We start from the raw sequence: 21,851 nt of genomic DNA, 5'->3' as shown, positions 1-21,851 counted from the left end.
TTAAATAATATTAAATATTAAAATTATTAATATATTAAATTTATGAAGAACTAAAACTATAAATTATATAAAATTAGTTTATTAAATTTATAAAATTAATAAGTAGTTATATGAAAAAATTTATATTTTAATTGAATATTTATTTTTATTCTAATAAATAATTGCATAAAATACATCTATATTCTAAAAGTATTTTTAATATCTTTCTACCTGTTAATGAAATAGTTTTACTTGCTGGTATTTTAGTTGTTCTGAAATCTCACATATGATAATTAATTATCGTTGTTACTTTTTTTTAATTATTAAATAATCAAAATTTTAATTATTCAATGTGGGATGAAATTAATACTTAAAAAACTATTAATCAATAAAATCATTGATACTACAAAAAATTGACTATATTGTATAGTTTTATTTTTGTAATTTTAAATTTTAAATTTTATATATAAATAAAATATTAATTTTAAAGTATTTTAGATATGTAAAAAATAAAAATATTATATAAAAATTTTAAAAATCTAAAAATAAAAATGTTATATATAAAAATTTTAAAAATAAAGAAATCATATAGCTTTATTTAAAATCACATAATTTTAATTTAATTACAAATTAAGATAAACAAAAAACAAACACAAATTGTGAATTACAAACGTTATTATATTTTCATCTCAACCTCACAGCCCCCACCCTCTTACCTCTTTTCCTCCACCCTCGCAAACCCTAATAGCAGCCGCCTCCACCCTCGCAGCAGTCTCCGGTCATACTTCTTCAAGCCTCCACCCTTGCAGCAGTAGCCTCCATCCTCGCTGGTCATCTGGTATTGTTTGTTTTAATTTCGTCATTGCTCTTATTAGTATCGATTAATCTCTCCATTTGCACAGTTTAAATGACTTCAATCTTTTATTTAAGCATACGGCATGCTGCATTGAAGTCATTTACAACATCAAAGCCACAGGCCCACAACTAAGCAAACAGGGGGAATATAATACAAGTAGCTTCGTCTGAAATCTTGCTTCTTAGATATTACTACCCACAAAACTTTCAAGAGAAAATAAATTGAAAATTTTCATGATACAAATAATTAAAATGTCAAGATGATCATATCAAAAGCCAGATAGATGCTGAGACTCATGACCCTCTTGATGTTGGTATTCAAATAGCTAGTTATTTGCTCTCTTTATTTTAATAAAATCAATAAACGGTTTTTAATCGGGTTTGCATATCCTTAAATGGGCGGGTAACTTTTCCGTTGCCATTCCTACATTGCTTCTATCATGAATTATACTGTTTCTAGTCCTCGTAGACAGAAAGTAATTCGTCATCTTCTTTGCCCTTGTCCTTGTAGAAAGAAAGTAATTCGTCTTCTTCTTTGCCCTTTCTCGATTTCATTTTGTTTAGGTTGATTTTTGTTAGCATTTTCCTTTAGGGTTAATGATATGGATTTTAACATCTTATGTTGTTAAGATTTTTTTTCTTTTTTTTAAATGAAGTCCTAAACTTGTCATGGCTTATTATTGTTTGAACTAGGTGAAAAAAGATATTAAGATGTATCTTCAGTTTTACATTAACGAGAATGGTGACAAGGTGTACACCACCAAGGTATGTTGTTTTGGTTGCTGTGATCATATCTATTTATTATTAGTTTATATGTTTCTTTCTGTCAAAAAATTCCTTTTTGCATTTAGTCAGTTCAAGCTTGTGTTGGTTCTCAGATAATTTCTCAGATGTTGTCAAGTCTGGAGGTTTTGTTTGTTGTGTAGTCAATTTGCTGGCTGTTGTTAATTAATGACATTTTTGTGGATTGGAACTTAAAAAATTAAGTTGGATACATGTTAAAATCTTGGGAAAGGAACTTGTTCCTTCTGAAAATTATGCTATTTTGACGTTTGCTGTTCATGATTGTATTAAGTTTCATTTTGCTCTGTCTTATGGCTCTATGTGACGAAGTTATTACTGTTTGTAGGCTAATTTTTTTTGCTTACGAAGCATGGTTAGAGGAAGCTATTAAACAATGGGCCATTCTATTATTTGTTTTCTTTTGTTTTGTTAACCCATAGACAGGGTACCAAAATTTTGACATCATAACAGTTGATGATTATTCTTTCTTCTCTCTCAATTTTTTTCTGTTCCTCTTTCCTTTCATTTTAGTTGCTGAATTGGTTATCTAGTGTTGCACAGTTACATGGGATGCATTCTTGATATATTGTACAAGTCTGGATTTCAACTATCAATCTGAACATATGCCGTCTTCTGTTATGCTGCATATATTGTGATATTCATTTAAATTTTCAGTCTTTGATTTCATTCTACTTATGTTGAATTACTTTTCTGTACGCAGAAGGAGTCACCATTGAAAGTGCCTACTCAATCAGCTCATCCAGGTAATAGGGCTATGATGATTTATGAGCAAATTATGTGATGTAATATACAACTAATTGCTGTCACATATATTTCCTGTTAGTTTATGAAGGTTGTAGATCAATAGTATATTCTGGCTTGCCATTAATTCAATTTGTGCCTTTTCTTGCAATTGGTTTGCTACTGCTACACCTGTTTTTACAAATTGATTTTTGACAATGCCAAAATTGGTTTAAGTTGCATAAGAGAAAGACCGTTCCTGCCTGCACATATTTCAAGATTGGATCTATCCTTTTGTTGGGTTAGTCGCATTTGGTTTATTTATTGAAAATACTAAATGGCTTCGACAGGCTCTATATGAATTTAGCTGTTTGAAATCTTGCTTGTATGCAATTCTATTAATGGAGACATAAATGACGGAGAATAATAACTATTGAGTTTCTGATAGAACTTGAGTATGACGTGGGATAGCTCAAGCTTTTGTTGTCTTCTCCTCTTGCCTCCTTCCTTTCTGCTTTATAGAACATGGAAAAGGACTTCTTTTTTTGGTCTTTGTTTTCTTTAACAGACTTATATTTGACCTTCCCTTCTCAATTGCAGCTCGGTTCTCACCTGATGACAAATTCTCAAGGCAAAGAGTTCTTCTAAAGAAACGCTTCGGACTGTTGCCTACCCAGCAGCCGCCTCAGAAGTACTGAATTGGTTCTGTGCTTTATGCTGTATTGTACTGAAGCATATCTAGTTGGAGCTTTCCTTCTCAAATGCCAAACAAGTGTTCTAGTTTTATGGCTATGGAATGTACTTTTTTCTTTTTGCTGATGGACAGCACAAATTGTTGTAGCTAGGATTTGTGGGTTGAATATAATGCAGCAAACCTCTTAATGGATTCCATTTTGATGGCACTTGATGCGCAGCACTATTGGATGTATGGCATGCTGTAGGACTATTCGATTGTTAAGATGCCTCTCATCATGACATTCTTAACTCTACGGCAATGGATAGCAAAGGCCCTAAAAGAGTAGAAATTGCTGAGATCAGATGGAGCGAAGGCCCCTAAACATCTGGATGCAGCATTTTCTTAACAAAAGAATTAAGTTTGGATCTGGTTTAAATAGCAGAGTCTTATGCTGTGAGCCCATCTTCTTATGAAAAGTTTCTATGATCAGATGATCAACCCTTCTCCTTTGAGGTTCATGTTCTCTGATTCACTCACTTCCTTATACTGATCCTGATGCGGTAATGCTTGAATAATTAATGTATTTGATGGATAAAAAAATTATTAATTTGTTAAACTTAATTCTTAAAAAATAAAATTAACGTTAAAAATTTATTAAATGGTAAAAATTATTATTAATTTATTAAATATTATATATAAGGGCGTTTGAATGATTTACGTTTTGCATCTGAAATGAATCCTTGAGTTAAGCCAAAACAATTGGACCATTTCAGCCCCAATTATTACAAAACTATGCAATAGGAATTTCTTTCCCTTTTGAACATTGTGCAAATTAATCTTAGAATTAATGACAAAACGGGAAAAATAATTTAGATACCCTTGATGAGGAAAATAATAATAATAATAATAATAATAATAATAATACAAGTCTATATTTAAAGAAATCAAATAAATTTTGTGACTAACTTAGTGGTGAATGAAACAGAAGTTGAAAAACCAAATTGAACTAATTAGTTCGATTCAATTCGATTAATAACAGACAAACTGAATAAATATTTTGGTTCAGTTCGTTTTTGCTTCAAAAATTTAAATTATAACCGAAATAAATGAAATTTCTACAAATATAAGAATCATTATTATTTAATAACATAAAAAATATTTTATTAACTATAAAAATATATTTATTTAAATATTTATTATCATTATTGAAGGTGGATAAATATTATATATACATATTTATTTATTTAAATATAAGTATTTATAATTTAAATTATAAAAATTTAAAAAACTCAAATAAATAAATCAAACTGAACTCTTTCTACTCGTTTCAGTTACATTTAATATTTTAATTCATTTTGATTAATAAAATTATAATTATTTAATTTTTTATCAAAACCAAATCGAACCGACTGTTTGCTCACCATTAGATGAGCTTGTATGAAGTAAGTTTTTTAAACACACAAATTAAATATGATATACACCTAACATTAGCTTAAATTTAAACTAAAAGAACTAACTAGCAAAATATGTTTTTTTTTTTAATAAGAGAATGAATTAATTGAAGATTTTAATTTATATAAAAAATCAATTAATTTAAGTATAAAAAATATATTTATTTATATATTTAAATATCTATTATCATTGAAGTTAGATAAATATTATATATATATATATATATATATATATATATAGTTTAAATTACAAAAAAAAAATTAAAAAGCTCAAACCGAACTCTTTTGGTTCAGTTCAATTTGGTTAATAAAATTAAAAAATTCAGTTACTCGATTTTGATCGAGGTCAAATTGGATCGATTATTGCTACCATTGAACTAGCTTGTATGAAGTAGATTTTTTTGAATGTAAAAACTAAATCTGATGTACACCTAACCATCTATATATATATATTAGTTTATCAGATCTAAAACTTTTTTGATACGTGTATTCAACACGTAGGATTTTTATTTTGATATGTATCTTATTTTTGGCACATAAAATTTAAGTTTATGTGTAATTTTATATTTTTTATTAACTTATTGACTAATATATTACATTTCTAATTAAACATAGACTCTAATTTTAAAAAATAATATGTTAAATATATTAATTAATAAATAGTCTCCTAATCGATAATAATACTAATTTTATCCTATAAAAATAGCATATTTAATTATATTTTAATATTATATTAACTAATAAATTAGTTTTTCAATTAGATAATAATTCTAAGTCTAAAGAATAATATCTTAAATTATATTTTAATATTATATTAAATAATAAGTTAAATTTTAATTATATAATAAACTTTTAATTCTAAAAATAGTAATATCAATTATATTGATATATTGATTTATATTATATTAAAACTAATTAATAAATAGTTTTTAAAATAATTTTCATATCATGCATTAATGAAATTTTAAAATCTTAAAAAAAATTAAAGACATTTAAAAATAGTTAGTTTGCTATTATTTCTTAAGAACTTTATAAATTAATATTAAATTACATCTATCAATTTAATTTTATAATCAAGATAATAATAACGGTCGTGCAACGCACGTGTAAACAACTAGTTAGTTTAAATTTAAACCAAAATGACTAATAAATGATATATATATATATATATATATTTATTTATTTATTTATTAAAAGATGAATTAACTATAAACTAATTTCTATGTATATAAAAGCTGAGCTCTATATATCTAGTAAATATCATGATATATATTAACTTATTTTTTCAACATGTCACAATTTTGATAATGCATGATGAGATTAACCACTCGTATATAAAACTAATTTTTAAAAAAGGAACATGTTTATTATATTTTTAACATTGATTAACATAAATATCATTATATTATTGTTATAATTAAATAATGATTGTAAAACATAACAAAAATTACTTTACTTGTATTTTTATTATTAATTGTAAATATAATTAATAATATATGTTTTTATTTTGTAAATAATTATGAATTAATTAGTAAGTTACTCAATTTCTTATAAAATTTGAAATGCATATGAAATTATGATAAAAGTAGAATTGGCTTAGATTAATCACTAATTAATTATATTAGAATTAGGAGTTCACTAATTATTTTTATTAGAATTAGAATAGTAATTATTAATTAATTATAATAATATTTTAGTTAGTTCAAAAAATTTTCATTTTGTACTTTTATATATATTACTAGTACTGCTCATTACGTGTGTAAATTATTATTATAAAAATTACAATATAAAAATATTTAATAAATTAGTATACAATATATTATTAATTAAAAATATTTAAATATTTTTTATCATATAGTAGAAACTCATATGTTATTATATACTTTATAAATTTAATGGATACTTATACTTCAAATATACTAATAAAGTATTATAATAATAATAAACACATAAATTAATATATTAGAAAAATAAAATTAAAAATAATAAATATTTTTGATTTATCATCTTCAATTTTTACGAAAATTTATATTGAGTTATTCGAACTGCATCATATATATATATATATATATATATATATAGTGTGAGTCCAATTCCTTATTATAATTACTAATCAATCTAAATTGCATTGTTATCTTAATTAGGTTGAGTGGATGCATATGTTTCTTATGCATGCAAACAAATTATTCAGTTTATGTAATTCTCCTGTCCGGACCAATTACTACTTTCATAAAATATACCGCATGTATCTATAATCCGACATGCCAGTTATAACATATTCTATAAATTTAATTGATATTTAGAGTTCAAATAAACTAATAAAGGATTATGGTAATAATGAACATATAAAATAATATTATCAATAAAATAAAACTAAAAAATATCATTTTTTAATTATTTTTTATCTTCAATTTTTTATAAATATTTATATTAAATTATTTGAATTTTATTATAAGCATATATATAGTTTGAATATAATTTATCAAATTTCTTATAAGATTAGGAATGTGTATCAAATTGTTATAGAATTAGGATAGAATAAGTTTAATTTTATTATGATTAAGAGATTAATCAATAATTAATTAAATCATAATTAGAAAATTACATATATAATTCAAATAAAATTAGTAAAAGTATTTTAGTTAGTTAAAAAATCTACATATATACAATAATTTATTACGGATTATAGATAAATAGATAGATTATAGAATTATAGATGAATAGATAAAATCCTTATGAATCTGTTTATAAACACATTTATATATTTAGTGAAATATGAAAAATCTTAAGAGACTAATCCTAATTAGACCTTATAAATTGAAAGCAACCCGGAAATAGAGTTGTAATTAAAATTATTCTTTGAATTAATAAAAGGAGAACATAAAAAATTGAAGCCTTTGCAACCGGTGGGATGGGTATTACATAAGAAGAAAAAGGACATTTTGGGAATAGAAGTAAAAGATTTCACTCTTTTTAGCCGTAGAGAGAAACGACACTAACACAAATCTCATTAGTCATCGTATGCGGAGACTCACTCTACTTGCACGTACGGCCTGCTCTCTCTTTTGATCTGAACAAAACCCTAGCTTCTAATTCTACAATTTTAATTAAAAGAATCGATCCATGTAAATCTGTATGTGTATTTATTGAATGCAGGAATGGCTAGGAGTGGTGTAGGTGGATTTCTTGTGCTGCTCGTTGTAGCCTTGATCTGCTCTGTTTCTTCTTCTGCTTCGATTTCTTATCCGATCTCTGATTCTCACCGATCCGCTGCTTTGGAGCTCTTTACTCCGATCGGTGGATCATTCGGAAGGTTGTTTCCGTTAGAACTCTAATTTAAAGCCATTTTACTCAGTTGTACGTTGTCTATTATTTAATTTAGTTGCTTTTATGTTATTATTATGGTCTCATCAATGTCAAATTATATATTCTCTTCTGGACACTATGGCTTGTGTTGATTTTCAACACTTTGTTGTGGCCGAACAGGGTTTGTTGCGATAGATGTTAGTTTTGACTCTGCAATTTGTTCTGGTATACATGTATAATCTGTAGGCTATCTTAGGTCATTTTTAATGTTCCCATTATATGGCTCAAATTCATGATTTTTGATCATCAGCTACTGGTGGTCATTCTTTTTTAAGCTTCGTTTGGATTGTTGCTTGTCTGGTTATTTAAAAGAAGTTTGTGATCTGCTTAGCTCATGCATGCATATGTCAAAAACAACCATTTAACTAGATGATGTGATATTTCAACAGCTTGGAAGAAGCATATGAGGCACTTCGGACATTTGAGGTTCTTGGAATTGATAAGAAGCCTGACATAAGTGTCCCAGCATGCCACTCTGTACTTGAAACTCTTGGGTCTTCATCTGCTGTCTCTAAGGATATATTCTACGCATTAAAAGTGAATGGAATATTAAAATGTGAGGTCAATGAGGATGTTCTTGAGGTATTCTTTTTTGTCCATCTTGTTTGTTGTTTTTAGTTTGAATGGTGTTACCTTATGCTGTAGAATTACAAAAAGCATGTTATATTTTCTGACCTTGGGATTTATTTGTTATTGTTTTTTCATTTAAAGGGCATTGTTTCCAATCTTCAAACTGCTGTCAGCAGTGCAAGTTCGTTGCTTGACTTCTACCATTCCATAGGAAGTCTGGTGCTTATCAAGGTATTCATGTGTTTGATTACCAATTAGATATTATATTTTCCTGCATTCTGAGTTGAGTTTGATTTTCCTGCTGGAGAGAAAATATTTGACTTTTGAGTTTCTTTCTTCCTTTTTCCTTACTTCCGAGATGTGAGGTGGTGATTTGTGGTAGGTTTTAGGTTAAAATCTTACTACACAATGGAATTCAGTTGTTTCTTTGAAACTTATTTGGTATAACACTGTAGGTAAATGATCCATTTTTTCACCAAACTCCTGGAGAACAGAGATTTTGTTATCTGGCCTTTTATTATTACCTCAGTTAGTTAACAGCTATAACTAGATCTTGTGATGTTTATGTTTTAACTATTCGAATACAGGATCAATCTTCTAAAGATGTAAGCTTTGAAGATGCTGAAGGAGTTTTTCGTTCTATCAAGGTTGGTAATTGTTAGCATACTTATGACAATGAGGATTAGGCTTAGTACTGCACTACATTCCTCTTGGAGTCTCCATATCTATTTAAGTTAGGTCCTTTGTGGGACTAGCTGCTGATATGTTGATATCTGGGTTGGTCAAGTAGTGCTTCTAACTCTTGGTTAATTAATATATATTCATCAACTGTATGTCTGAGTTGATTCATGAATTATTGGCAGGCTTTGAGCCAGAGTGATGGAAGATGGCGCTATAGTTTTAATAATCCTGAGTCTAGCACCTTTGCTGCAGGTAAGAACCCATTGTTGTTTGGCAGAAAATAATATTAATATAAAATTAAAAAATATCATTCTGTCCGTTTTCCTGCTTTCTATTATTCCAACTTTACAGGGCGCTTGCTATTGTTGGTAGTTGTTAGAACCGTATAATTTATGATTAAAATTGTACGATTCAAGTTGATTCACCCTGATATCGATGCAAGTCTTATGGGTGCAGCAAATAAGTATAAGAATTGGAGATGAACCCATAGAATTCAATGCTTGATTCATGATTTGAGTTTCAATTTGACAACTATGCTATTATGTCATTGAAATTATTTTGTAAAATAAAATGCATTAATACGTACAAAAAAAATTAAACCATTCCCATCTTTTTTGATCTGCCCCTGTAAAAAATTGTCTCACGGAAATTTTTGGGCATCATGGAGTTGAAAGTTTACTTATTATTGAAAAAATGATCGAGCACTGTATTTAACATTGAATGCATGGAAATTTAATTGCATTACTTGTGTTACCATTTCCATATGTTTATTGGCTCATAACAGTTTGCTTGATCATTTTCTTTTCCAGGTTTAGCACTTGAAGCTCTTGCTGGAGTGATCTCAGTATCATCTTCTGAGATAGATCAGTCTCTGGTAATCTGAAATGTGTTCTAACTTTGGCCTGTATGACTTTAATCTTTCCTTCGTCTACTAGAAAATCTACTGTCTTTTCTATTGCTGGCGTTCAAATGGCTGGTGTGATGTGCTATATCAGTATATTGGTAAACTAGATGCTATATTGGTGTTATATGGACACATGCTTCAGTTTTGCCTCAAATATTGAACGACGGCGCCTATTATTTTTTTAAGTTAGTCATTTACAATGTTTCAAGTTACAAAATATACATGCATGCCTAATGTGAACTGCGTAATTTGCCAGATGTTTATAATACATGCATTCTAATTTGAACCTCATATTATGCCCAGATGTTTACCAAATTCAGAGCATTATCATACTCTTGTTTTATCATTGAGTATTTGATTTTATGTATGCATCTAATATTTGTTATTCGATAGATGGAACTTCTAGTTCCCAAATGGATTAGTTGGTGTTTCGTTCTTGCTTATCTACAGTCCTATCTTTGGTTCAGTGCTTTGCCTTTCTTTTTATGCTTGGTTTTTAGGTTTTACATGTGTTCCTTTGTTGGCTTGACCAACTAATGCATATTTTCATGTTGCCTTAATGGTTTCGTGAAATTCTCTGTTTGAGTTCTCTTTGTTGCTTTAACGTGGCCTTTTCTACTGTTACTAATATTTGTTTTCTGCTGATACTATGTAATGATACTAATATTTGTTTCCTGCTGCAGATTGCTACAACAAAAAATGATATATTGAAGCTTTTTGACAGTATTGAGAAGTATGGTATGTTTACAGAGGGTTGGTTATCATGGTTATAATTGTATGCTTCTGTTTTTGTGTTTTAGGTTAGAAGACAATTTTATCGTCAATTCGCTTGGAGAATTAAATAAATTTAATAATAGCACTATGTTTGATCTTGATTATATTCCCATTGGAATGCATAATGTGTCTAGAATCGTTGATTGAGAATCGTATTACTGGATCCTATGGCTATATCTATAGAATGTTGAGCTTTCTATCCAGTCTCAAATGATAATTTACTTCTTGTAGTTATGGCCGTACCTGACTGATAGGATGTTGCACTTACTCTCAGGCAAAACAAGATATTAGCTTAGGGGTTGTTTATGGATGAATTGTCTGTGTCAGGACATGAAATACCTTGTGGGACTTGATAGCATGAGTCTCATCCAAGCTTATTTTTGAACTTTGATTCTACTAGCTGAAAGAAAGATCTTCAGTTTCTAATAAAGGCTAGTCAATTTGATCTGGTTTGCAATTTATTATTACATGTTATGCTGTGCTCGCTTACTTAGCTACATTTCCTTCTTGTAGATGATGGAGCCTTTTACTTTGATGAGAAGCATGCACAAGAAAATCAAGGGCCTCTTTCAACTACATCATCCGTTGTTAGAGGATTAACAGCATTTGCAGATGTGACCTCAGGAAATTTGAATGTCAGTTAGGAGTATTAATATTTCCTTTCTTGTTCTGCCAATCTCTCTTAAAAATGCTTTTAACACTTTTGCTTCGGCTCCAGCTTCCGAGCGAAAAATTTGTGGGTTTGGCAAAGTTTCTCCTAGGCATTGGGATTCCTGGTGATGCTAAAGACCTATTCAATCAAGTAGACTCCTTGGCTTACCTGGAGAGCAATAGGTAGGTGCTTTCTTGATCTTTTTTTATAAGCAGACATTTTCATGTGTAAGTATGTGATAGTGTATATATACTGGAACTTTCTCAATAGCTCTGTACCCCACATATGGAACTTTGAAACATAAGACTCTATTGATCACTTTTCTTACTATTATACCAAAATAAAACAACTATCAGAACTTCCGGAAACCACAGGAATCTTATGGACAATGCCAATCTTTGATCCTTCCTCAAAATTTGCTGTATCATTATTAGAAGTCTTGGGTTTTACTGACAAGATCTTATAGTTAGTTGTCTTCTTTCAAATGAGGCTGAAGTTTTATTTCCTGGTGCAGGATCTCCATTCCCTTGATTCTGTCACTTCCAGCAACAGTGCTTTCTTTGACTAAGAAGGATACACTGAAGGTATATTTTCACTTGTATGATAAAAAAGGAGAAATTGTAGGCAACCCTCTTTGAAGTTTACTCATTTTCACATGGTCGTTAGAAATTTTCTCCTACCTCTTTATCTGGAAACTATGATAACTTGTGTTTATAAATCATTTTTCCTTTAACTTCACCGATTTGCATGATATTTCAAATCTTCTATACATATCATGCTTCCTACCAATTAAAAACAATTATATATATTGCTCTATGAATGTATTCAGGTTAAGGTGAATACTGTGCTTGGCTCAAATGCTCCTCCTCTGACGGTGAATCTTGTAAGAGTTTTCAGTTCTGGTTCAAAGGATACTTCCATAATCGAGAACCAGGTGTGGCAATGACTTGATTTTGGCTAGTTGTTTGATGCATTTTAATTCTCTTATTTACCTTCTGCTGCTGCTGCTTTTCGTTCTCTTCTGACCAGTAGAGTTTCCTATCTTTACACTAATACACTAATACATTGTATCAATTTTATGGTTTAGGAACTCAAATATGACACTGAAAATTCAGTCTATTTCTTGGATGCTCTGCCAAAGAGTGTTGATGTTGGAAATTACATTTTTGTCTTTGAGGTATTTTGTGTTCCCTTTTTGTGTATTGAATGTTATCTTGATCTATCTTTCCATCCATAACATGATAAACTATTGGTGTAGACTGTGTTTCATGATGCTGCACATGAAAAAGTTTATACCACCGGAGGCCAAACTCAAGTTCCAATATTTGTCACGGGAGTTATCAAAGTTGACAGTGCTGGAATTGATGTCCTTGAAAGTGATCTTGGAATTGTAGAAACTCAAAGAAAGTATGTTTACATCCTAGTCGCATGTTTTTGCTTGAAAGTGAGATGCTTAATGCTTGTAGTATATTGATATGTTGGATGCTTCTTCTTCTGACATGTTGAGATGAGTTTTTACACTTTACAATTGCAATATTCTTATCCAGTTATATTTAGGAGTAATTTAATTGCATAATCTTGATTCACAGTGACGCTAATCCTTGTATCTGTGTAGGCTAGATTTAGCTGGAGAAAATCTTGTATCATTATCGGCAAACCACCTCCAGAAGCTGCGACTGTCTTTCCAATTGACCACTCCTCTTGGCCATGCTTTTAAGCCACATCAGGTTGGCAACTTCTCTCTTTCTACATCTTTTATATATTATTCTAAATTTAGTGGTTGAGAGTTTCTTGGTCTTTCTTTTCTTGGTTTGCAGGCAATTCTTAAGTTGAGACATGAGACCAAGGTTGAGCATATCTTTGTCGTGGCCAACTCTGGAAAGAAGTTTGAGATAGTTCTGGTAAAGTTTTTTTATTATAGTTTGATTCTTTTTTATTCTCTCCCTTTTCATTCTCCTCCTTTTTCTATAACTAGGTTTTCAAAAGCATTCTGCTGTTTAGAGGAAGAAACCCGCGTGCAGTTTGAATTGCCATTCATTTGTTTATGTATGAGAGAATTTATGATTAATCCCAATTTGTCCTCTATTTTGAGCTTGCTGTTGGAATCAGATTAATTTTATTGTGTCCATCACCTAGTAGTGATAAACAACTACATGAAATTTACTGAATGGAGAGTTCTTGACTGCATATTCAACAGCTTTTGGTACTTTATTATTGGAAATGATAATAATGGCTCTTTAGGGTCCTTAATAATGTTAATTGCTTTTGTGTGCATCTGTGTTGGTTGCTTGCAAAATAACTTGACTTCTTTAATCTCAGAATAATAAATTTTGCCATTTTTCTAGTAGGATTTACTTGGACTGGTTGAGAGATTTTTCTATCTGTCCGGTAGCTATACCATCCAGCTTACTGTTGGTGATGCTGTCATGGTAAGGTTCCTTTTATTTTTCTTAAGATTTCTGCATCTGGTTGTATGTCCTGATTTACAATAAAAGCATAATATAAATTGTGTTTTCTGTTTCAGGAGAATTCCTTCTTAAAGGTCATTGGTCATGTTGACCTAGACCTACCAGAAGCACCTGAGAATGCACCCCGTCCACCTCCACAGCCTGTTGAACCATACTCGAGATATGGTCCAAAAGCAGAGATAACCCACATCTTCAGGGCACCAGAAAAGCTCCCACCTAAGGAGCTCTCTCTCACTTTCTTGGGTCTCACACTTTTGCCGTTCATTGGATTTTTAGTTGGGGTTAGTGTTGATTTAACATTTGATAAGCTTTGGTGTTATATTCTTTTTTTTTTAAGCTTATGATGCGTGATTTGAATTGAAGCTCCTCGATAGTGAATTGGAAGCCTTTCCTGGCTTGTTCAAGAAACTGAGTACTTGTGTTTGTAATCATCTTCTATTCATGTCCTCATGTGTGACATGTAAATTTGTTGTATCAAATCTTCCTGTTGGAATTATTGAGTTGATGGTTTGACCTCTCCATAATTTGCCAAGTGAAGTCAGGAATTTAGGCCTTGTTCATATTGAAGAGGTAAAATTCTGTGGTTCTCAATGCTTCCAGCAAGAGAAGAGTTGGGTTATCAAGTGTTCTAGTGTTTATAACTTTTACTTGTGTTTCTTTGGCATGATATTTTCAGTTTCCTATTGGTTTGTACTGACTACATACAGGATGGCAATGAGTAACGAGTTTAACATTTATTTCCCTTTGACAGCTCTTACGGCTAGGGGTGAACCTGAAGAACTTTCCTTCTTCAGCTGTATCTGCCACGTTTGCCTTCCTTTTCCATTTTGGAATTGCAGCAGTTCTGTTCCTCTACGTGCTTTTCTGGCTGAAGGTCAGTTTTTGACTTTGATTCATTTATTCACTTTTTTTATTTGATTGATAATAGCTAGCAACAGACCCTAGGGTGTATTTTATTTTACTATTAAGAATGTCCTTATTGCATCTTACCCTTTTTCCAGAGATGACACTTCGGAGTACATTCTCAGTGCTTGTAGTTTCACTCTATCCTAAGTATATATAGCTGTACTGACCTTAATTATTTTTGTGAACAGTTGGATCTTTTCACGACAATGAAAACACTTGGTTTCTTGGGAGTTTTCTTAATGTTCGTTGGGCACAGAATCCTTTCTCACCTGGCCTCAACATCATCCAAGTTGAAATCTGCTTGAGACCATCAGAAGCTCAAATTACAGTGCTTGCCCCTTATTAGACATTTTGACTCAATTTTGTAGGTTGTCCTTTGCGAACTGTGTACTATCTTATTAGATTTTTAGGGGACACTTGCTCTAACGGAAAAGAAATTTATTTATACTGTTGACTTCAACGTCTACTGGTATCTACTCTTTACTTTTGAGCAATCGCGGGTGGGTTTGGTATAATTAAAGCTTGTTTCCAATGTCTTGCTCATGGAAAGAGGGCTTGCTTTTTTTATTTTTATTTTTCAATTCTATTCTTGTTTCTGGTTCTTCGGTGGTTTGAGGAAGCTGTGATTTTGCAGTGCATATTTTCCGCATTTCCCCACTGAATTAATTAAACAAATAGAAGGCTAATTTCTCACTCACATTTTAGTTCGTAAAAAAACTGGTTTTGTTGTATGAACACAATCATGCGACTGAAGAAAACTAAACAATGTTTCTATTTAATTAAGGGCTGGATTTTTATATTTAAACTGACCGAAATCCTTAGTTTGGACTTGAAATTTTCAAAGTCTTTTCCGAATCTGAATCCGAATCCGGATCAATTATAACAATCTAAGGCGGCATTTGTTATTCTTTTCTTATATTAATTATTTATTTTTTCAAATAAAAAGATAAAATATTTTTTCTTTTAAGAACTTCTTAGACATGGTTAAAATATTAAAATTTATTTTTAATAAATCACTAAATATTGATTTCATAATTTTTATTTCTTATTTTTTCTCTTTACATCCTCTTATGTTTAATAATTTATTGTATTTCTTCTTGTCACTTTTCTTCCTTTTACGTTTATATATGAAAATGAATAAAAAACTGTTTTGAAAAAAACAACAAATATAAAATATCAAATAATTCTTAGTTTTTTTTTATAGATAAAAAAAATAAAAATTGAAAAATAATATGAAACTAACCTAATATTAATTAGACTTCTCCAAATGGCAAATCTGAAATTTTTTGAATAGGCCCGGGGGATAGCCAAGATCATGCGTACACAAACTCAATTTAGGATGTCTCCCTAGTTCCCAGTTTCATCTTAGCTCCGTGTGGTATATTTGTGAGACGATAAACCATTGGATCGTCCCGCCTGTTTCAGATGAAACAAACCGAAACGTACATAAAAACTCAGTGCCAACAGGAATCCATTAACCAAACGACTTTGAATCACTTATCAGGGATTCTCTTCTTCTCCTAATAGAAATCTATATATTGTATTTATCATGCACCAGACTCCAGAATCATCATCGTCAAAACGTAAAAAACGCCTTCGCGATGATGATGAAGAAGAAGAAGAAGAAGAAGAAGAAGAAGAAAAAGCTGAAACTAGCGATGGTGATCAAACTCTCTCACTTGGTAAGTCAAAATTCAATTCTCTCTCTTGTATTATCCTCTCTCATTGATTTTTATTTCTTTTTGTTTTTTTCTTTCCATGAATGAACAAAAGAGGAAAGTCTCACATTTAGTGACACGTTAGTAGCGCTGCGCATAATGCGGGCTCAGTTTCCCCAAATTGACAAGGTTTGTCTTATCTCTCACCATACAAATCTTTTAACTTGTTACAATTTGTTTACTTAATTAACTTGATCCGTTATTTTCTAATTTCAGGTCTCAATTCAACCTTTCATTTTACGTTCCCAATTGTACAGCAGTGTTAAGGACAGAACACAAGTAGATAGAGAATTAGAGGTGTCATTCTTTTGTTTATTTGAATTTTTCTTTTGTCAATCTCATTTTTGTAAAATTACTATGTAGAAGCTCATGATTGCTTTGCGGTGTGCAGTCTTTGAGAAGAGAGAAACTTTTGCGTATTTTCAAATTAAATACTGGACAAGATGATCATGCTATAATGTTTTTAGATGACTACCTATGCCAGGTTAGTGGATGTTTGCATTATACCTTGTGTTTCAGTATGCCATCATGTTTGACAGCATTTCTATGTGCTCGTTCACAGGTAGATCTTGTTGTGAAAAGATTGGAAGAAAAGAAGCAAGGTGATGTTATAGTTTTTGAGTGGTTTAGAACTCATGTTATTGATGTCAAGTTGGAAGCTAGCATCGACCATCAAGAGCTTGTAAGTGTTATCAATACCAAATCTGCCTGTGCTGTTAATCTACTGTTAGCTTTACTTCTTCGTGTAACCATTAATCAACTGTTTTATTTACTTTTTGATTCTTATTTTTCATAAGGGGTGAAAGCTCTCATGTGTAATCTAAGTTCATAAAATATAGTCCTAATGTTAATGGCAGCCTTGGTGCTTAATGCTGCAGTTGTTTGCCGCCTTTATTTCTGCTCATGTTTTTTATTTTTTTGCTTACGTTTTTATAGGTTTTTTTATATTGCTTTTAGATCTTCCGTATATGTACACTACATGACTATTTGCAGTGCATGAAGTACTTGTTTTATCCAGTTCTTTATAATTACAAGTAGTAACTGAATTAGAAAACTCAAAGGGAGACTGCTCATGTTACATGGGATGAATACGACTGTTGACCAAAGGGAAAACAAAAGATTAAAAATTAGAATGAACAGAAAAAATAAAATATAGGCATAAAGAATGTGATTTGAAAGACCTAAAGTTCTTCACAAAGAATCAAATTGAACAAAACCATAATGAGCAAACATATTTAGATTGTGTAAGCTATGCAATTGCATGTTTTGAATTTTAGTTAGAAAATAATAAACCTGGTAATTAGTAAACACAAGTCAGTTGAACCCATTTTAACTTAAGAAGGTCATTATTCTGAATATATCCACCATAGACATTTATAGAAACACTATAGAGCATTGTTTATGACATCATGTGGTTTTGTGTGTGTTAACAAACTCAAACCATCTGGATCCAGTTTATTTTAATAAGGCCCTAACATCCAACTATCTTCCAGATCTATATTATAGATAATTTAACCAATACCGTCTGCTTATCATATGTGGTGTATGGATCTTCATAAGTCACAACTTCCCTCACCTTGGAAGGAGCACTTACTTTGATTCCAACTTCATCACCCTTTATTGCAGTGCTCACTCTTATCTCTTGGTGGAAAGGTGAAGGATGAGCACATATCCCTTTTGATCAATGCTGGTCTTCTTGTAAGCAAATTTTCGAAGTCATAATTTATCCATTATCCTTTTGTGTTTGTATGAATTGGTTAATGACTATGCTGGGATAAAGTACTGTTATGGATAGTATATTGATCTGCAAATTGCATGTTGTTACTGTTTCTTAAAGTCCCTTGTGCTCCATGTACAGGACCTGAACCGAGTCAAACCTAAATTTCTTGGAGGATCAATAAATAAATTATGCTACTATTTGGCAGCTTGGTTTATACGGAGCAAATATATATAAATATAATCTTCTTTTTTTTCTTTGTGTTATCACTGCTTTGTCATTCAAATATGGGTAAATGTTGTGCCCAAAATACTCCTTCCCCTGAAGTTCTAATGTGTTGCTTTTGGTCTCCAGAAGCATGGATTGGTTATTTGTATGCCTGCATTCTGGCTCAAATATACTAGGAATGAATTAAAGTTTACAGCTTATTCTTCCTTCGGGGATATCATCAGATTGAGTTGTGATAGTTTCTTCCTGGGGATTTAAGTTAAAATTTGTATAGGATTATACTAGCTGTACCAGTTTTCTTTTTCCTGGATAGTGATGCTCAGTTGAGGTTATTGTATCTAAAGCAGAATTCTTTGCTTTATTCAAGGGTTCCAGAAAAGTAACTTGCAGAGTTTACATGATCCTCTCTGGAACATAATTGGGTGCCATGATGTGCTTCACTATTGAAGTAGTGGGCAAGTGCCCTTGAACATATCATCATATTGTTAAGATCTTATTAACTCAATTTTAATTTGTATTAGACAATAGACTGTAGATATTTATACTAAAAGAAAAAAGGCTTTGGCCATAAGTGTTCTAACTGTCGAGGAAGTCTTTAGTCTTCAGTTTACCTTCAACTTTTGTTCAGCATTATTTGGTTCAATTTCTTATTTACAGTTGGCTGTAGCTAAGTTCTGCCATATAGATTTGGGCATTGATAAGGAGCATAGATGACTGGATAAGAAGTAGGTGTTGGAAGGTGAAATCCTCTGCTGACTTCTTAATTTTGAAGGAGTGGTTATGAACTCAAAATGGAGATCAGTAACCCAACTAAAAGGATTAGGTCATGGAAGCTCAAGGAAATGTTATCTATATCATCTCAAAATGAACAGAGAGAGGTTCTGGATTTACCTTGAAATATCTTAAAAACCGAAATTAGGACACTAGATTGACTGGTTTTGTTTCATTGAAGAAATGGGGTTTTGGACACAGCAGCTTACAGTCTTCCAGTTTTATTTGCTTTTAATACCAAGTACAAGTCTATTATTAATGCATACATGTGCTTATTTATAAAGCAAGATTGAGAACTCTATAAAGATCATGATGCTCTTGATAGAAAATGAGTGAAACTGAATGCATATTTAATGAAATCCTACTGTGATCTCTATTTATTTGGTTGTTTGTTTTTAATAAATATGATGGCTCCAATTTATTTTCAATCTAACACTGATATTTACATTTTAGACTCGCCAATTGATTGACCCAAATATGTACTGGTTTGCGATTCCAAATATTGGTTCAGTACTTAAAGGCCTTTCTCAGGTACACGTTTTCTTATTAATTATTAGGGTTTTTGTTTTTGATTCTAGGTAATCCATATATTCTAGTAAATATATCTTGATCTTGCATGGAGTCATCGCCAGAAATTATATAAGGTTTATTTTGATGAAGAATTTGAATTGAGTTTTGAGGGTTGAAGGTTACAAAGAAAAATGGGTTTTGAAATGACTTATAGAGTGTAGTCAGAAGTGCATCTTTCAGTATGCTCCGGCAATTTTCCAGTCATATCCACGAATCAAATGAACCATAATAGAAAAAGAAAAAGAAAAAGAAAATTTTAATTTTAATTTCAATTCAGTAATTTCAAAATAACAGATAAAATCTGGATCTTTCTTACTGATGTCCTACATATCCAAATGCAATCTCAAGGATTTAGAGAGAAATGCCTTCAATTGAAAATTAAAAATTCTCGAATATTGGTCCTTTTTCTACTTGAGATCATGTTCCTTCATTTAAGTGGAGAATCCAGGAAATGAAATAATTAGTCTGGAAGTAGTTTCTTTGTTGGTGTTTTACATAAACTATCTAAATTTTGAATAATCTTCTAAACTAGAAAGTTACTATCAACTCTTCATTCACAGGGGAGAAAGGAGCTACTATCTCTTATAAGCAGCAGGAGATATAAAGAAATGATGTTGGCCCCTCTGGAGAAGAAGCGTCTTCGATTCTCGCCACTTGATATGAGATTTCATCTTCGGGACCTGTTTGGTTCAGGTCACCTAAAAACTGTCAGTACCCCAACTGGCTTAGTGGTTCGTGTTTCAAAAGATTAGAATTCATTATGCCCTTCCACAAGTGGATCCTTATAACATTTCTAACTGGCTTGTGTTGGTCTCAATGTTCAGTAACAGGTTCCATTGACTTATTTCTAAATTCTCTACTTAGTATTTTCCTCTATTATCTGTGAATTACATGAATAAGAATTCTACCCAGGTTAGCAATGAGAGCGAAGAAAGGATTAGGCAAAGCAATGAGAGCGAAGAAAGGATTAGGCAATCACATATATTGCCATTGGAGAATTCAAGATGATGCTGACTGTATTCTCTATCAGGTCTGTATTTTCAGTCTTGATAGCCTTTTCAATTAATTGATCTCTGTGACACTGCAAGTTATAGGTGGTAAACGTCGTATTATTTGAACATGTAATAGCATGCGCTCATGTACCATTTGATTCTTCATTGTGTAGTTATATTTTAAATTTGAACTTTTCTCTCTCTCTCTCTCTCTCTCTCTCTCTTCCTGACTTGTGGTAACTGAATTTCAAAATTTGTTTATCATATGGTCCGGAAACATACTTGAACATTTCCTTTTTTTTTTCTTTTTCTTTTTCTTCTAATTCTGTTAGATTGTACATAAGTTAGTAGTGCATCTTCATTCCTTAACACTCAATCTGTCCATTAGACATGGTTGATCAGGAGCCATGTTCGCATACTGAGAATGAAGAAGAATGTAGATGCTAATAGCGGTGTTTACTTGGGGAAAACAACTCCAGTCTTCTAGGAAAATTCTCAAATAAAAATAGAATATAAAATTTTATGTTTACTTTGTACTCTTATAAAAATTCCACTTAAAAACTGTTTCCACTTCTTTCAAAACTTTAAAAGAAAATTGTAAAACAACCTGAACTTGGTTTTAACAAAATTCTCTTTATTAAAAAGAAAATAGAAATCTCTATGTTTTTACTTGAAAACACGTCTTGAAAGCAATTATTTTCTCTTTTTGATGAAGTAGGAATACTTCACTAACTGGAAATGGAAAGTATTATCTTGCAACACAAAAAAAGGCCGAACACCAGAAGGGACACTTTGATTCTCAAGTTTTATAATCTAGATATTAATATTTATTGTTTAAACCGAATGCATTTTGCAGTAGGTTCGAATTTTCTTTTTTTGCATTAAGTGAATTTTTACTTATAGCAACTGTAAAAGAGCAACTACTCTTATTGTATAATTAATGTTTTATTGAATTTTTTTCTTGAAGTATTTCCCTTGATATATGAAAAAAAAAAAGACAAAAAATTTTACAAGTTAATTTTCTAATTTTAAACGAATACGGACAATTT

General features: G+C 30.8%; 3 protein-coding genes across 11 annotated transcripts; all 3 read left to right on the top strand.

Annotated features, from left to right (window-relative positions):
* The first annotated feature begins 657 nt into the window (after positions 1-657).
* LOC8283872 (H/ACA ribonucleoprotein complex subunit 3-like protein) lies at positions 658-3,260 on the top strand. Its single transcript, XM_002529804.4, has 4 exons — positions 658-817; positions 1,528-1,599; positions 2,339-2,381; positions 2,959-3,260. Exons 2-4 carry the CDS (start codon positions 1,546-1,548, stop codon positions 3,054-3,056), a joined length of 195 nt encoding a protein of 64 aa, XP_002529850.1. The 5' UTR covers positions 658-817; positions 1,528-1,545; the 3' UTR covers positions 3,057-3,260.
* A 4,120-nt stretch (positions 3,261-7,380) lies between these two features.
* Positions 7,381-15,272, top strand: LOC8283873 (dolichyl-diphosphooligosaccharide--protein glycosyltransferase subunit 2). 2 transcript variants are annotated; one of them, XM_048376581.1, is made up of 20 exons: positions 7,381-7,531; positions 7,642-7,798; positions 8,241-8,433; positions 8,563-8,652; positions 9,009-9,068; positions 9,285-9,354; positions 9,912-9,976; positions 10,690-10,744; positions 11,294-11,415; positions 11,499-11,614; positions 11,947-12,016; positions 12,262-12,366; positions 12,520-12,609; positions 12,691-12,839; positions 13,048-13,159; positions 13,250-13,333; positions 13,781-13,861; positions 13,957-14,181; positions 14,652-14,774; positions 14,995-15,272. In XM_048376581.1, the coding sequence occupies exons 1-20, from the start codon at positions 7,507-7,509 to the stop codon at positions 15,109-15,111; spliced, it is 2,109 nt and encodes a 702-aa protein (XP_048232538.1). In that variant the 5' UTR covers positions 7,381-7,506; the 3' UTR covers positions 15,112-15,272. The 2 variants fall into 2 exon arrangements, with proteins under 2 accessions (XP_048232538.1, XP_048232537.1); XM_048376580.1 differs by having other exon boundaries at positions 11,493-11,614.
* An 810-nt stretch (positions 15,273-16,082) lies between these two features.
* On the top strand, positions 16,083-21,006 carry LOC8283874 (serine/threonine-protein kinase 19). 8 transcript variants are annotated; one of them, XM_048377320.1, is made up of 10 exons: positions 16,086-16,488; positions 16,580-16,653; positions 16,741-16,821; positions 16,916-17,008; positions 17,087-17,206; positions 18,151-18,222; positions 19,694-19,771; positions 20,371-20,517; positions 20,723-20,751; positions 20,782-21,006. In XM_048377320.1, exons 1-10 carry the CDS (start codon positions 16,356-16,358, stop codon positions 20,816-20,818), a joined length of 864 nt encoding a protein of 287 aa, XP_048233277.1. In that variant the 5' UTR covers positions 16,086-16,355; the 3' UTR covers positions 20,819-21,006. The 8 variants fall into 8 exon arrangements, 5 of the variants coding, with proteins under 5 accessions (XP_048233278.1, XP_048233277.1, XP_015581246.2 ...); XM_015725760.3 differs by having other exon boundaries at positions 20,723-21,006; XM_048377322.1 differs by lacking the exon at positions 20,723-20,751 and having other exon boundaries at positions 16,087-16,488; positions 20,758-21,006.
* Positions 21,007-21,851: the final 845 nt, after the last annotated feature.

This window comes from Ricinus communis, chromosome 7 (assembly GCF_019578655.1).
Source record: "Ricinus communis isolate WT05 ecotype wild-type chromosome 7, ASM1957865v1, whole genome shotgun sequence".
Lineage (NCBI taxonomy): Eukaryota > Viridiplantae > Streptophyta > Magnoliopsida > Malpighiales > Euphorbiaceae > Ricinus > Ricinus communis.
Note: the sequence above shows the minus strand (reverse complement) of the source record. Positions and strands in the feature narration are given on the sequence as shown.

What these genes read in the sequence shown, in the direction of transcription:
- LOC8283872 (XM_002529804.4), top strand. Translation starts at nt 1,546, where the DNA reads ATGTATCTTCAGTTTTACATTAACGAGAATGGTGACAAGGTGTACACC. An exon ending in ACAAGGTGTACACCACCAAG is followed by an intron (nt 1,600 to 2,338) that starts GTATGTTGTTTT and finishes TTCTGTACGCAG; the next exon opens with AAGGAGTCACCATTGAAAGT. An exon ending in TACTCAATCAGCTCATCCAG is followed by an intron (nt 2,382 to 2,958) that starts GTAATAGGGCTA and finishes TCTCAATTGCAG; the next exon opens with CTCGGTTCTCACCTGATGAC.
- LOC8283873 (XM_048376580.1), top strand. Translation starts at nt 7,507, where the DNA reads ATGCGGAGACTCACTCTACTTGCAC. An exon ending in ATGCTTTTAAGCCACATCAG is followed by an intron (nt 13,160 to 13,249) that starts GTTGGCAACTTC and finishes CTTGGTTTGCAG; the next exon opens with GCAATTCTTAAGTTGAGACA. An exon ending in TCATTGGATTTTTAGTTGGG is followed by an intron (nt 14,182 to 14,651) that starts GTTAGTGTTGAT and finishes TCCCTTTGACAG; the next exon opens with CTCTTACGGCTAGGGGTGAA.
- LOC8283874 (XM_015725760.3), top strand. Translation starts at nt 16,356, where the DNA reads ATGCACCAGACTCCAGAATCATCATCGTCAAAACGTAAAAAACGCCTT. An exon ending in TAGATGACTACCTATGCCAG is followed by an intron (nt 17,009 to 17,086) that starts GTTAGTGGATGT and finishes GCTCGTTCACAG; the next exon opens with GTAGATCTTGTTGTGAAAAG. An exon ending in GTTCAGGTCACCTAAAAACT is followed by an intron (nt 20,518 to 20,722) that starts GTCAGTACCCCA and finishes AATTCTACCCAG; the next exon opens with GTTAGCAATGAGAGCGAAGA.